Source organism: Suricata suricatta, chromosome 8, assembly GCF_006229205.1.
Source record: "Suricata suricatta isolate VVHF042 chromosome 8, meerkat_22Aug2017_6uvM2_HiC, whole genome shotgun sequence".
Taxonomy (NCBI): Eukaryota; Metazoa; Chordata; class Mammalia; order Carnivora; family Herpestidae; genus Suricata; species Suricata suricatta.
This window is the reverse complement of record NC_043707.1, coordinates 37,128,307-37,142,992: the sequence shown is the minus strand read 5'-3', so window position 1 is coordinate 37,142,992 and position 14,686 is coordinate 37,128,307. Positions and strand designations below refer to the sequence as shown.

Sequence of the window (14,686 nt, the reverse complement as noted above, 5' to 3'; positions counted from 1 at the left end):
GGCAGGGTGGGGGTGGGGGCTCCAAGACTGCGCGTGCGCTTGGGGGCCACCTGCCATCACACCAGTGCGCTGGCAGCACGGGGCCTCAGAGGGACAGGTTGGTCTGGGTGGTCATTTGGGGGCCTCCAGGGTACGTGTGCAGAGAGAGCTGCAAGAGGGCTGGGAATTTTCCCTCTGTTGGAGAGACTCGGGGGCGGGGCCTGGCCGGGAGCCCTGCGCTGGGGAGGCGTGGCAGGGTCTGGGGGTGTTCCCTGCCTCTGGTGGTCCTGCCGCAGAGGGAGCAGGAGGGACGGTGGAGTCCGAGGTGAGGAGGGTGTGATGGCCAAGGAGGTGACACAAGGCACTGGGCCAGGACCGGCCTTCTAGAGGCACCTGGGCGGTCTCTGTGCAGAGGACAAGGGGACGCGGCCACCTTGGTGCTTATTCCTCGCCTGAAACTTTTACCTGCTCTTTCTTTCTGACACTTGGAGCCCCTGATGACCTCAGTGACCTTTGCTGGGGCTCCCGGCTTCCTCTTGCCCTGCCCCCACCACCTGGGGAGACCCCAAAGACCTGCAAGGCCCCAAGGCAGGAAGAGGAGGACCGGGTGGGACAGATGGCCCCAGGAGCTCCCGACGGAATATGTCTGGGTCTCTCCCGCAGCACTGCCGTGCAGCCTTGGCCTTGTCCTAGGGGAAGGTGGGACGTCCGGGGTATGCTGGATCCTTATGGAGCAAAAGGCCCAGTGTGTAAAAAAGAAAAAAAAAAGCTGTTGATACCATAGCCATGGTAGGTAATCCACATTGGATATCAATACGGACCACGGGGAAATATTTAAAAGAGAGAAAAGTATATATATATATAAAATTATATACACATTTTATCGTATAGATTTTTCGTAATTTTTTCCTGTTTTTACTGTAAATCCCTAATTGAGCAGAGCTGTGGTCAGAGTAGGGTGGGGTTAGGGGCCAGTCGCCCCCCCCCCTCCCCCACTCCTGGCTCTAAGAATGGAGGCCCTGGCTGGCCCCTGTGCCCTCGGGAGGACTGGCGCCCTGCACGGGGGCTCCCCACCCCCACCCCTGACTGGAGGGTGCTCCTGTCAGCCTCGCGTGCCAGCTTCTGGGGACCAGGGGCCAGGGAAGGAGACCGGAGCATTCTCTCAGCCTTTCAGCTCATTGAGATTTCATTGTCCCCGTTATAATATATGAATTTGTTTTATTTAAGAGAAAAGGCAAGGACCTCTGTCCCTTGGGTTTGTTTTCCTGATTCCTGTGCTTCAGACCCGGGGTCCTTCCGGATGGAGGCAGCCCCTCTGCTCTCCTAGGGGACAAGGCCTCCCGTGTCCTGGCCTCGGCCACTCAGCTGTTCCATTTCAATATTTATTTTTGTGCTGCTTTGACCATGGTATAAATTATTGAGAAGAGACCCCATGTCGCGTTCCCTGTTCGTATGACACGTGCCCCGCGCCCTGCCCCTCACGGCCACCACCTAATTTATTGCTGTACATCTCTGCTGTGCCGCTTTTGTACCTTTGCAATAAAGAGTTTTCTGGTTTCAGACCCACCTGGTCTTGTGATTCGTGCTTTGGGTTGAGGGCCTTTTCATCCCTTTCCTAGCTGAAAGCTCCCTTCTGTGACATGGTGTGCCAGTACAGTGGGGTCACCACGGCCCCCAGCTAGGCCAGACCTTCCCTAGCCCCGCCTGCACTTGCCGTGAGCCCCTGGATGGCTGGGTCACCTCAGCAGGCAGCATGCCTGTGGGTGTGAGCTGGGCAGGCACGGCCCCGGCCCCCTGGTCCCCCCCCTCTCCAGGCTGCCTCCTTTTGTGTTGGGTTGTTGGGGTCATTTCCCAGATGAAAGTATGGAGGCCAGGACAAGTTAGATAATCTGGCCCCTCTTGGCCCTGTGCAGTGGGGCCCAGAACCAGAAGCCAGCCCTGCTGTCCTAGGTGGTGAGACTTGTCTCCTTCCCCTCTTCCTACAGGCAGGAGAAGCCAGTGAGAGGGGTGCAGCGGCTATGACCTTGAGGCTCTGTGCAACCCTGTGGGTGTCTGGGAGAAGTGGGGCCTCGTTGGGGCTGGGCCGGTGGGAGAGAGCTGGCTTTTGGTGGGCTGGTCCACCTCGAGCCAGCTCTGACTTCAGGCACGTGGCTTAACCTCTCTGGGCCTTGGCCCCCTTCCCCGGAGCTGTCGTGAGGATTAAGTGTAGGTTGTGCCCTACAGTGCATGCTCAGTAAATGCAGATTCCCCTCACCCCAAAATGCCAGCCTGACCAGGCTGTCCCCAGTGCACAGGCCTGGCCAGAGGGCACCCTTGTAGCCAGGAGCCCACTGTGCATCTGGTCTTTTGAAAGGGGTCTTGGCCCACTTACCCTGTGCACATAGCATTAAGCACCTTGGGCCCTGAAAGGGCAGCCCTTCCCGGGCATGGGCTCCTGCTCGCAGTGGGGTGGCACTGCGTCTCTTGTGTGGTCTCCAGACAGCCCCCCGCCCCCCGCCCCGTGGTCCACAGATCTCTGGAGGAGGTGGCGTGCCCATTCCCAAAGCTGCTGACTGTGGCCTTCGGGGGCCGAGCTGGGTGGCCCATGGTGCACCAGCTGCACAGGGCATGATAAGGCGGGCGGGGGCCTCGCCAGCTGGGCGGCACTCGGGGAGGCAGCCTGGCCTATCTTGTCAGGCAGCCCATCCGGGCCCTTGGAGAGGCTGTGGCCTTGAGTCCCGTGTCTCCAGGACTAGGGCTCAAGGAGGCTGCAGGGTGACCAAGCTGGTGGTTGGCTCCTGCCCCACCAAGTCTCTGGATCCTCAGCACCTTTCCTTCTTTCCCTGGGGACAAGGGTGGGAGGTCATCGCTGGGTGTCCCCTACCAGGCTGCTCTGGCGTGGCTGCGGCCCTGGCTCCCGACTCCCGCAGCTTTGGGCATGCAGGCCCCTGCCCGCACCGTCTCCCAGACATAGGCCCTCGAGTAGGCCTCCCCGCCCCACCAGCTGGTTCTGGCCCCTCTTTCATGTTTCCCAGGCCACTCGGCTGCCTCACAGCTTCTGGAGGGCAGGGCCTGTGTCCATCAGGGTGCCAGCCTGGTGCGCAGGAGAGAGAAGGACGAGGGAAGGCCGGCTCCAGGTGTGGCCCCGTCTGTGCCCCGTGCCCTCTCCAGACTTGGGTCCGTGGCCTTCACCCGCCCACCCCATTTCGGGCGGGTCTGGCAGGAGGCCCATCTTGCTGAGGAAGGTGAGGACCCTGGGTCTCTCGGAGCCACAGGGCAGGGCCCTCCATCTACGTGTGAGCTCTTTGCCCTGCTCTGCTCTGAGCATCGCCTGCCACACTTCCCCCAATGTCCAGCCTCAGTACAGTGGGGCCCACGTGACCACGCACTGCACCCTGTTCATCTGGGCACAGAGGCCCCTGGAGTCACTAGAAAACGCTGTTTATGTATAAATAAGTGTGATTTCTCTGGGAGCCCCACATGCTTCTCGGGCTGCCCAGGGTGAAGGTTCTGTGCAGGTTGCCTTGGGGTCCTCCTAGACCTTCATCAGGCATGCCTTCCCAGGCTGGGGGCTTTTTCGGAATCTCCAGGGCCAGAGGGGTTGCAGAGCAGCTCGGCCCCTCTCCCACAGGCCATGCAAGGCCTAGCTGCATCCCCTGCCCCCACCAGCTCCCATGTCCTCAGGGCGGGGCTGCCTCGGTCTCCCAGGGCCATCCCCTGTAGGGCCCAGCGTGTGGTCTGTCCATCCGGCCTGGCCTTGCCTCTCAGCAGCCCCACGATGGCCAGCTGAGCGTGGTGGGTTCCCGGCTTGTCAGATAAACTTGGGCATTGGCTCCCAGGACCTCGGGCCTGCTGGCAGGAGGCAGGCTGGGAAGTGGTTCTACCGGCCTGGCAGCAGGGCTCCTGAAAGAGGCCTGACCTTTGGCAAAGGGGTTGAGGGCCCTGTGCCTTCCCAGAGGCCTGGGCAGCCTGGTCACAGGCAGGTGGCCAGTGACCCCTGTGGCCTTCCTATAAGTCCTCTGTGGGGATCAGCATTCTCTTCTCCACATTCCGACTCTTCCTGAGCCCGCCAGAGTCTCCGGCCGCACTGGGGTGGGGGCCAGGGCTCGGGGCCTCGTGAGTGGCCTGCTGGGCGTAGTGCTGATAGGTGGGTGAGAAGTTGTGGATGGCGTCCTGCACGATGTCTTGTGGGCTCATGGTCTCCTTGAGGCCACTCGAGATGCTGTGCATGGGGGCCTTGGAGGCTGGGGGCAGACAGCACAGGGGTGGGGCCAGGGTGCCCTGGACTCGTCCTCTCCCCCGCGTGCCCGGGCCCTGGGGACAAGGCCTTGCTCCCCACCTGCCTTGGGGCTGCACAGGACTGGGGCCTGGCATCTCCAAGCCCTGGGCTCGGCCATAGGGGTACTGCAGGACCTCTGAATTCCAGCCTGGCTCCTCTACCCTGGGACTGTCCCAGCCCGACTCCCCAGTGGCCACACGGGGAAGTCGCCGTAGCTGGCTCCTGTCTTCTCTCTGGCCTGCAGGGAGCCCTTCACATTTGGCGTCACTCTGGGCTGCTGGAGCAGCCACAGGCCATCTCTGCCGCCGAGAGTCGTTCAGTAGGGATGCCCGGGCCCGTGGGTGTGGTAGGCAGGGCACCCCAGGCTCAGGAGGCACCAACATCCCCCTTCACAGCAGGGGCCCTGCGGCCCAGACATCGAGTGCAGCCATTTTACTCAGAGCTGCCCGCCTGCTGTCCCTGGGCCAGATGCAGGTGCTGCACCTGCCTAGGGTCTGGGTCCTCCTGTGAAACTGTACCCCTGTCCGCGTTGCTGACATCCCTGGGCTCGTGCAGAGGAGGGTGGGACCCAGATGTGGTCCTGAGGTCCCCAGAGGCAGGCGGGCTGGCTGGGCCCCTCCGCAGGCCCTTGGCTGTGATGTCAAAGCACCCCCTCCCCCATAGGGCCTGTGCGCTGCCCCCCCTCTCCAGTGTCCACATACCTGGCGAGCTCTCCTTCTTCTCCGCGTATACCTGGACAGTGAAGGCGTAGCGCAGGGCAATGGAGGCAAATAGCATCTCGATGCAGATGATGAAGTTTTGGTAGCCAGCAGCCAACGTGCCGGCCCCCACCTTGCTCCCGTCGATGACCTGGGCCTCAGGGATGACCCTGCACTTCTCCAGGATGGCCAGCAGCAGCCCTGGGGGGTGGTGACAGCCCCTCAGGCATTCGCCCTACTCAGGCCTTGTGAGCTCAGCGGGATCTGCATGGGGGATGAGGGTCAGGCCCTGGGACATCCCATCCGTGTGGTCCTGTTCTGGGGGGGTATTGGGGGAAGGCTGACGTTCACGGGGGAGGGGAGTGCCTCTAAAGCCAGGGTCTCAGCACAGTGGCTGTCTGGCGCTCCCCAAGTGTCTGCCCTGACCTCTGGGGTCCCAGAGCTGGGTCCACCCCGACCTAGCCCCACCCCTCTCTGTCTGCAGAGTGGGGTCAGGGAGTGCCCCCGCCTGGCCCAGGGCCTCTGCCTGTCCGATCCATCCACAATAGGCCAGACCTGCTGGACAGGGACTCTACATTTCCCCTGAGCCAAGGGCTGTGTGGCTTCTGGCTGGGGGGTGGAAGTACTGACCTGTGTTACAACCAGGGAAACTGAGGCCAAGCCTAAGGGCACCTAGGGAACTGGGGGTGGAGGTGGGGTTGGGACAGGCTCTGGGCTCCAGCCCCTGCCCCAGCAGCCCACCCACCCTGCCAGAAAGAGAGGAAGATGACGGCCTTGATGGTGAAGAATTTGAGGACAGGCTCAAAGGGCTGCAGGAGCTCCTTGGTGGCAAAGAAGAAAAGGAACAGGGCGTAGAGGGCCAGGCTGACGGACACGTTGTAGACCAGGTTGACGTAGAGGTAGCCGCTGTGGATACTGGGGCCAGAGCAGGGGTCAGGGGTCAGAGTAGGGTCCTGCCCTATGCCCTCCCCACTGTCTCAGCCATATCACTGGCCCAGGTACCCCAGCCTGGGCACCAACAGTGACCCAGACCTGGACCTTCCCTACAGGATGGGCAGACGGTACCCCAGGGCAGCAGGGAGGGAGCTGGGGTGTCCCAACACAGCAGTGAGGGGGTAGCCTTTCTCCTTCTGAAGCCCTGCATCCCTCTTCCCCCGTTCCCCTGGGCACGGCCTGTGGGAGCCACCTTGACATTGTGGACACATGGGCAGGTGCATGTGAGCATGTGTGCGCGTGTTCACATACACGTCAGTGTTGTGTGCGTATAAGCATGTGAGCATGTGTGCCCCTGTGCATGTGCACAGGCTGGCGTGGACGTCAGTGCCTGTGCGTGTGCATGGGCTGGTGTCAGTGTGAATGGATGCGTGTGAATGCATGTGCGCCTGTACTATGCACAGGCTGTGTGCGTGTGAATGCACCTGTGTGAGCCTGTGTGCGCCCATGTTCACACCCACGTGGTGTGTTCCCGTGGACCTGGTGCAGGACTTCCTGCCCACCGCTCCTGGCAGATGGCTCCCTCGGCCTGAGTGCCTTAACCCCCTTGTTCTCCTCCAGGTGGGCCGGCTGCAGGCTGCACTGTCCCAGGGGCCTCAGGGCACACATGGGTCTGTCTCCTGAGAGGAGGGGAGGCCTGTCCATTCATATGAGGACTTGACTCTGGTCTGAGCCCTCCCCTAGGCCCCGCCTACCTCCGCCCAGCCCGTCCCACCCCTGCAGGTATCGTGGCCTTACTTACTTGAAGTCTCCATCGTGGTATTTGCCGAACGCCTGCAGGACAATGGTGACCACAGCCATGATGGGCTTCACGATGCAGAACTGCAGTGTGGCCTGAGGGGGGAGGGGAGCGTGGGGGCGCTCAAGGAGGGCTGGGAGGGGAGGGCCAGGGGCAGGCAAGACCCCCACTCACCTGCTTGCAGAAGCGCAGGAAGCCGATGGAGGAGGACACACCCTGGAGACAGCAGGTGCTGTACATACAGCTGGACCTGGGGTGACCAGTCCCTGAAGCAGGGCCCTGGAAGGGCATGTCCCCAGACCTGCCCTACTGCCATGGGTGTGCAGGGACCCTTGTGGGCCCCTGGGCGAGAGGCTTCCCTGATGGGCTTCCCACGAATCTCTGCCATGATGGCACTTTCGCCTCCCAGGTACTGGAAACAGAGGCTCAGGAAGCTGTGGATGACAAAGGCAGCAGGGGCGGGACAGGGTGGGTGGCAGTGAGCCTGGGCCCCCCAGGGATGTCCAGCTGCAGGAGACCCCTGCCTGCCCAGGTCAAGGCCTCTCACTCAGCTCTGGGAGCACACACTGTCCTTGGCGGTCATTGTGGCAATGAGGCTCCACCCAGGGCATGCCCAGTCCTGACTGTCAGGCGGCCCCTTCCCATAGGGCTGGACCGAGCCGTTCCAACCCTGGAGGGTGGGGCCCCGAGCTGGCCGTGCTGTCCCCCGGACCCTCCCCTGAGCCAGGGTGCACTCACCTTCACAGCAGTCACGCACCGAGTCGAAGTAGATGTAGTGCTGGTGGCCCCCCAGGAGGAGGAGGCTGAGCCAGGAGTCGAAGGCGTAGATGGGTACGATGAAGAGCAGGCGGATGATGTAGCGCTGCTCATTGGGAACTGTGTAGGAGCGCAGGTGCAGGTAGATCTGGGCGGGCAGATCAAGGGCAGGCATGGGGTGACGGGCCAGAGGGCCGGTGGGAGGCGGCAGTGTGGACTTCCCGGCGCGGCAGCCCTTTCTGAGCGGACACACACACTCACGCACACACTCCTGTGTTCCCTCATTTGAGGAGAATTTCCTGGGGGGGATGGGGTATCCCTGGCCCCTGAGTGGGCAGTTTGGTGCCCTTGACCCTCTCCCGGATTTGTCCCTCAGAGCAGATTCATTCAGGAAGGAAGGGTTTGGCGGGAGGATGTCCCCACAGCAGTGCAGCGTGGGAAGTAAGTGCAGGGGCCATGCACGGCCCCCAGAGGTGGCTCCCGAAACACCCATGTGGGGACGTGCTCTGAAGTATGGTGACGAACTAACAGATGACAAACCGAGAACGGTCCTGCATGCCCTGGAAACGCATGGCAGACACAAAAGGAAAGATCACCGTCTTGTCCCCGACCGGAAAACACCCGTGACCATTGTCTATAAACATTCCTTGATTGTCCACGTCTTCTGTGAGGACGTGAAAAACCAGTGGCAGGGTCTTGACAGGGCTGGCTCTGGAAGGCTCCCTGGAGGAGGTGCCGTGGAGCGCCAGGTAGAGAGAGGGCGTGGATGGGGAGGCTGTGTGTGGAGCCCCCCATGGAGCCCCGCAGGGAGGGGCGGGGATAGGGGGCAGGCTGGCATCGAAACAGGCTCCTTATCAGTCCTTCACTCCCGGCGGCTGCAGTGGGAGGGGCCTGGCGTGCCCAGCCAGCAGAGGACGTGGATTCTGCTCCCGGAGCTGGCACTGCAGGGCTGGTGGCCTTGGCTGGCGCTCCCTGTGCTCTCCAGCCTTGCCTTCCCATCTTTAAAGCAAGAGCTGAGTCTCTCCCTGTCCTTCTGGACTCTGGAAGGGCAGAGTTGGGTTGCAGGGGCCAGGTGGCATGGGCACTGCAGTCCATGGTGGGGAGGGGTCCCTGACTGCCCCGGCTAGGTGGTGGGACCCAGGAAGCCCCAACAGACGGACACACACACACACAGTTGCCAGCACTGCCGATGGTTAGGGTTGCACAGGGAAAGCCGGGGCCTGGACCCAGGAGTCTGCTGCTCCCCACTCTATAAATCACTGCCTCCGCAGACCCAATGCCACTCCACCAGGGAGTAGGCATGGCACGCACCACCCGCCTGTGCAGCCCACCTGTCCAGGGACCCTAGGGTGGCTCCATAAGTCTCAGTGCAAACACTGCCTCCTTCAGGCTGTCCTCCCTGATGGCCTGTGGCTCTATCTGCACTGTACTCCTCTGACCTCCATCACACGCTTGTGTCTACTGTATATTGTGGTGATTTGAGGCCACACAGCAGGCAGCTCTCACTGTTCACCACTCCCTGCCTCGGAGGCCTCCGGGCCACCCACCCCGTCTGCCAGTCTCCTGACCACACCGGTGGGGGGCTCACGCTGACAATCGTCCGTCCCCCAGGGCCAGCTGAACCATCCCGAAGGCCAGCTCGGCTCTCAGCACCCCTCCCCCACCTTCTCTGGCTCCCACACCCCCCAGGCTGAAAGCCAAACTCTGGCTCTTGTGTGTCAAGTGCCCGCCACTGGCCACCTAGACGGTGCTCTCCCAGGCCTGCACACGAGCGCTGCCTGCCCACCTCACTCTCACCTGGATGTCTACCCCCCCCGGATGTTATTCTCCACTGCCCAGACCCTGCGCTCAGTCACAGCTCCTGCTGCCCACACCCTGCTCTTCCTCACCGGGCCTGGCCATTCCCCCTCTGAGGGGCTACCCCGCCGTCACTGCTTGAGGCTGGGGGCACGTGCAGCTCAGGGCAGGGCATGTCGAGTCTCTCCTCTGCTTCGCTGAATCTGAGGGGGCAGCCCCTCCCCGACCCAGCTCTGTCCCTGGCACAGATCTCCCGTCCCTGGCGCCCACACTCCACATCCTGGAGAAAGCCCCCTCCCCTGCCCCTGTGCCACCTCTGATGTCTGCCCCTAGGGCACGGCTGGAGGTCCCAGATCCCCACGGAGCCAGCCAGGACCGCGTCCCACAGATAATGGGGTGCCCAGAGAGGTGCAGAAGGGAGGGCTTACCTGGTGGCAGGTGAGCACCAGGGCAGTCCACACGAAGACCCCGGAGACGCCTCGGGCCAGCGTGCTGGTGAGGAAGAGCTGGGAGGCGCCCTGGGAGCTGTTCCCCATGCGGTCCATCTGCGGCCCAGTGGGCATGGCAGGCACGGTGGGCACGGTGGGCACGGTGGGCATGGCCGGCCCAGGGCTGGGCTGTGGCCAGGTTGCCAACACCATGGGGCTGCCAGCTGTTCCCAGGAGCCCTGAGACATTAGTAATCTGCAGAGGTGAGGGAGGACATGGGGAGGAGTGAGGGCAAAGATGCACCCAGGTGGCTGGGAGCAGCCCAGGACCAGCCAGGGGAGGAGGGAGTGGGGGCAGGGAGGGGGCCCGGGGCACCCCTCACTGTCCCTGCTGTTGGAGCTGGAGTCTGTCTGGCTTGCCCACTCGCCTGACTCCGGGCAGCCCTGGGCAGCTCCATGCACTGGAACTCGGCTCCAAGACCTGGGCCTGGGATGCCCTCCTTCTCTAGGGTGGTGGTGCCCCTCTCTGCTGCTCAGGCTTGCAGGGACCCCACATTTTAGGGGTCAGGGGTGTCTGGAAAGGTGGGGGAGCCTTGTTGCCCGGCCTGCTCAGGGCAGAGTCAGAGAGCATTTGGACTGGCACTGACTGCAGCAGCTGATGGGTCTTCAGCCCAGCCCCCACCAGCTCCCCGGGACCTGCTGGCCCGTCGGGGTGCCCGGCTTTGCTGTAGGGCCCTTGGCCTCCCCAAGCCGGCTCGCTAGCCCCAGATGCCAGTTCTTCAGCCACTTGCCAGTCAGCTAGGGCACCGGGCACCTCCCCCTTTCACACCTCAGGCCTTCCCAGGCCTCTCCCCCTCCCTCTGGCCCTCGGGAGGGACCCAGCGCCTACCTTTCTGGCAGGAAGCTCAGGCCTGGCCCTGGGAGGCCTGGCCCCTAGGGAAGCCTGGCTGGTCATTCGTGTGGCCACGTGGCCCCAGTGGCAGTCCCACCAGGGGTGGGGCCGGGCCTCTGGAGGCTGTATCAAGCTCAGGGAGGGGCAGCACTGCCTCCTCTCCAGGGTGGCCCACCTGAGCTGCACCTGCAGGGAGGGGCCCAGCAGGAGGGGGAGGAGCTGAGGCTTGTCACTCTATCTTGGCTGGGCGGTAGCTGGCTTCCAGGAGCCTGCAGGCCGCCAGGTGCCCTCACCCACCTATGCCAGACACTCAGGTGGCTCCTGCCTGGGCCCTGGGCGAGCAGGGGGTGTCTCGGAGGGCTGGGGTGGGCTGGGCTGCGTCAGGCCATGGGTTTCCATGCAGGTGGTGACAAAGTTTCGGACTAGCTAGAGAGGTTGCTGCACGACAGTGTGTACTAAATACAGCGGGATGGTTTACTGAGAAGTGGGTGGATTTATGTGGTGAGACTCTCACCCTGGCCCCCAGAGGTGCACCGGAAACACTCTGGGGTGGAGGGGTGCAGGGGGGACAGACGGGTCACCCGGCTCGCTTGGGGGCCTGACTTATCCTGCCCTGTGCTTAAGCCTGCAGCCAGAGGCCCCCTGGGGAAAAGGCTTCCCCTGCTGGTCTGGATGGGGCCTCAGGGTGGGGGCTGTGCTCTGGTCACAGATGTGATCATGCCACAGCTGTGGGTACCAGGACCCAGGGCCTGCTCTGTGCCCTTCATGGGGCCACTCGTTTATGTTCTTTGTGTCCCCTAACGCTCCCCGCAGCCCTGGGCGATGGGCTCAAGGGCTGAATTGTTGGAATTACTGTTCCCTTTTAGATGTGGGGATGGGGGCACTCGGAGAGGTTCATCCATGTGTCTGTGGCCCCCCAGGAGTGGAGGAGGCTGCAGGCCCAACCCCTGGATACACCAGCCCACCACTCACCCCCACACTATCCTCCAGGGAGCCCCCCAAGGGACATGCCCTGCCTCAGTCTGCTCCCCACTCTGCAACACCCTCAGCGGGCCTCCTCTGAGCACTGCCTGGAACCTTCCACACTGACATGGAGAGCAGGTGGCCGTGGGTGCCTTGATCCCACCACCTGCCCTTGATGCCAGCTCCCAGCTGGTGCCCCAGGACCTGCAGGAGGGTTGGTCAGTGTGTAGAGCAGCACTGCCAGTGTGGGTGTGGCTGACATCTTTATGGGGCAGTTTTGGAGGTGGCTCCCAGCACCCATGGTGACAACGGCTTGGGGACCCTCAAGGGCAGAGACTCAGCTTCTGGGATATGGACAGGGCTGGCAGGAGCCTGGGGAGCCTGCTTACGCTCCAGGAGGGGAGATGTAGGCCTCAATCTTTCCCAGGCTAGTGCTGGAGTGACTGAGCATGCAGCAGGAGGCACTGCACTTAGATATCAGCAGGAGGCAGCAGGTCTAGGCCTTTGAGAGGGCACCAAGGGGCCCTGGCTTTGGGGAGCCTTGAGGCTTGGACCCTGGAACAGACGGAGGGACTCCCCAAGTGCTGCCCTCTCCTCAAAGGCAGAAACACTGTGGGGGAGGGGCAGTGCTTTCTGACAATGCTGGTGGGACCCCAGAGGCAGGCCCAGTGGCCTTCCCACTCCAGGGCCTCTTGCACACTGGGAAATGACTCTGCTCAGAGGCCTTGCTACCAGCACGAGGCTGTGCCTGCATTTTTGAAGCCTGGACTCTGCAAAGTGGAGGCCATCCCCTCCCCTCCTTCTCTGGTTCCTGACCTGTCGCCCAGGACACAGCCTCGGCCCTCAGTGCCTTGTTCCACCCATGGCCTTGGCGGTCACCTTGACAGAGTCCTTCACCTCCCTAGGCCTTGGCTTTCTCATCTGTGCAGATGAGTCTGAGTTCTCCCGCCTCCCCTTGGGCTACAGCCTGCCATCATCGGGGGCCTGGGACAAACCCCTCACCCTGCTCTGAGCTCAGGGAAGGGGCCCGCCCCCATGGCTCTCTCTGGCGAGGGATTGTATGCCAGGCTGTGTGGACAGAAGAAGCCTGGGTGGGTGAGGCATGGGAGAGGCTGGGAAGGAGCCCGGCTGTGCCCAGCACACAGAGGGAGCTGGGGTCCATACAGGGGTGTGGGGGCCCGGACGGCTGGGTGTTCAGCCACCAGGCTGCCTGCGGGGCTTGGCCCCACCGCTGGCAGCGGGTGTCACAGCCCACGCGCACTTGGAGAGGTGGCCTGGCCTGCCCAGCCTGATTTCCCTGCCCAGGGGTGGATGCTGACCAAGCCCATCACAGGACAGACCTGCCTGCCCAGATCCCAGCAGCCGGGGCCTCTGACCCCTGTGGACAGTGACCGGGTGCTGGACTCTAGGCAGGTCCTGGCGGGGCTGTGGTGTGGCTGAGACGCTGCTGGCTGGCTGGCGTCAGGGCTGAGCGCCCTCATCCCCATGCCTGTCCTTCACCACTAACGACCCAAGGCCGTGGCTCCTTGGCCTTACTCCTGGTCCTGGACCTCCTTCCTCACCTGCCCTGCCAGGCCAGCCCCCTTCTCGGCCAGCTCGACCCCTGGGGAGCTCTTGAAGGCTCACAGCTCCTTCCCTACACTGCACCCAGAATGTCCCCCACCCCCACCCCAGGGCGGGCTGAGGCAGGGCTGGGGCAGAGTGGGAGGTCGGGGCATGGAGACACCTTGCTCCCCCAGGCTGGCCCCATCAGAGCCCTCTGACTCTCCCTGATACCCAGGGAGTGTCAGACAGGGTTTGCCACGAGCATTTCTTACAGCCCACACGGCCGCTGACTCAACTAATACCCACTGTAGCCTAGGGCCTGGGGCCACTGTCAGCCAGGGTCCTGGGCACTCAGGCCTTTAAGCCGCTCATGTGGGAGCTGGAAGGAGTGGGGGCAGTGGCAGGGCCATGGAGCTTCTGTGGCCTCAGTACCTTCCTGCAGTCTGTGGAAGGCGCCTGCTAGCTGGGGACCCCAAGCCATGTATTCCCTTCCTCTGGGCCCATAGGGTGGGGGTGGGGGCTACCGCATCCTCCCAGCTCTCGTTCTAGGGTCCCTTATTCGATGAGTGAGCTGGGAGGCATTGTCTCCCAGTGGCCCGGATGCTGGCTCCTCACCTGGGCCAGGGCCCTAGCCCCCAAGGTGCAGGAGCAGGGCCCTGGGTCAGCTGCACCGGGGTGGAACCCCGATGGGCCGCGCTCTGTGTCTGTGACCTTGGGCAGCCCCTGGTTCTCTCTGAACCTCAGTTCCCTCTGTGGTTGGTGCCCCCATGTGCAGCAGGTCAGCCCCCAGGCTCCTAGCCACCTATTTCTTTTGGAGGTGGCCACCCACCGCTGGAGCCCAGGCGAGGCCAGGACGGGCACATCAGCCCTCCTGTCGGGCCAGCTGGGTCACCTGCCATGGGCTTCTCTCAGTGTCTGGGCCAATCAGCCAATCAGCCCTGGCGGGGGGGGGGGGGGCCTGGCATGGGATCTGGGGCCCTCACTCCCTTTCTCCTGGGGCTCTCCCGTCCTTCCTGCCTGTGCCCCGGCAGTCTCCTCCTCTGCACCGCCTCCATCCCTATGGAGAAGCTGTGTGTGCCTGCCTGTACCTGCCTGTGGGCCAGAGACAGCTGCCTGTCCTGGGTGTGTCCCTGGGGGCACTCCTCTGTCTCCGTCTCCGTGCAGAGCTGGGGCGGGGTGCTGGCCTGAGACTCCTTTCGGCTACCAGGTGGCATCCTGGGGCCTGGCTGGGCCCTGTCCTCTTGGGTGCAGAGGGAGTGCGGCACAGAGGCTGGGACTCTCAGAATTTCAAGATATGGACTTTTTTCTCTGGGAGCCCCTGCCCCACTGGAGTGAATGGGATCCTAGCTGGGACTCCTCCCCCCTCCTGTGAGCTGGGACCCACCGCTCACCTCCATGGTGGCTCCGTCAGCTGTCCAGCCAGCCCCTCAGGCAGCTCTGTGGTGGGACCCCAGACCTGGGAGGGGTGGCCTGGATGTCCAGCCCCACGGGAGATCCCTGACCTCTGCTGTGCCTCCTCACGGCAGCCAGGGGTGGGCTGGACACGGTGCTCCCGGGGAATCGCTAGCTTTTCCCCTGGGCCCAGAAAACTCCTCCTTGCTGCCCGCCTACCTGGCTGGGCTGGCCCTGCCTGCTGGGG

The 14,686-nt window shown here is 63.2% G+C and overlaps 1 protein-coding gene across 1 annotated transcript; it reads right to left on the bottom strand.

The window, feature by feature from the left end:
* Positions 1–3,422: 3,422 nt before the first annotated feature.
* TMEM184A (transmembrane protein 184A) lies at positions 3,423–14,444 on the bottom strand. Its single transcript, XM_029945763.1, has 11 exons — positions 14,432–14,444; positions 14,136–14,287; positions 10,537–10,725; positions 9,649–9,903; positions 7,407–7,571; positions 7,032–7,118; positions 6,842–6,922; positions 6,671–6,762; positions 5,681–5,850; positions 4,939–5,136; positions 3,423–4,202 (listed from the first exon to the last, which is right to left on the bottom strand). Exons 1-11 carry the CDS (start codon positions 14,442–14,444, stop codon positions 3,967–3,969), a joined length of 1,638 nt encoding a protein of 545 aa, XP_029801623.1. The 3' UTR covers positions 3,423–3,966.
* Between the last annotated feature and the right edge of the window lie 242 nt (positions 14,445–14,686).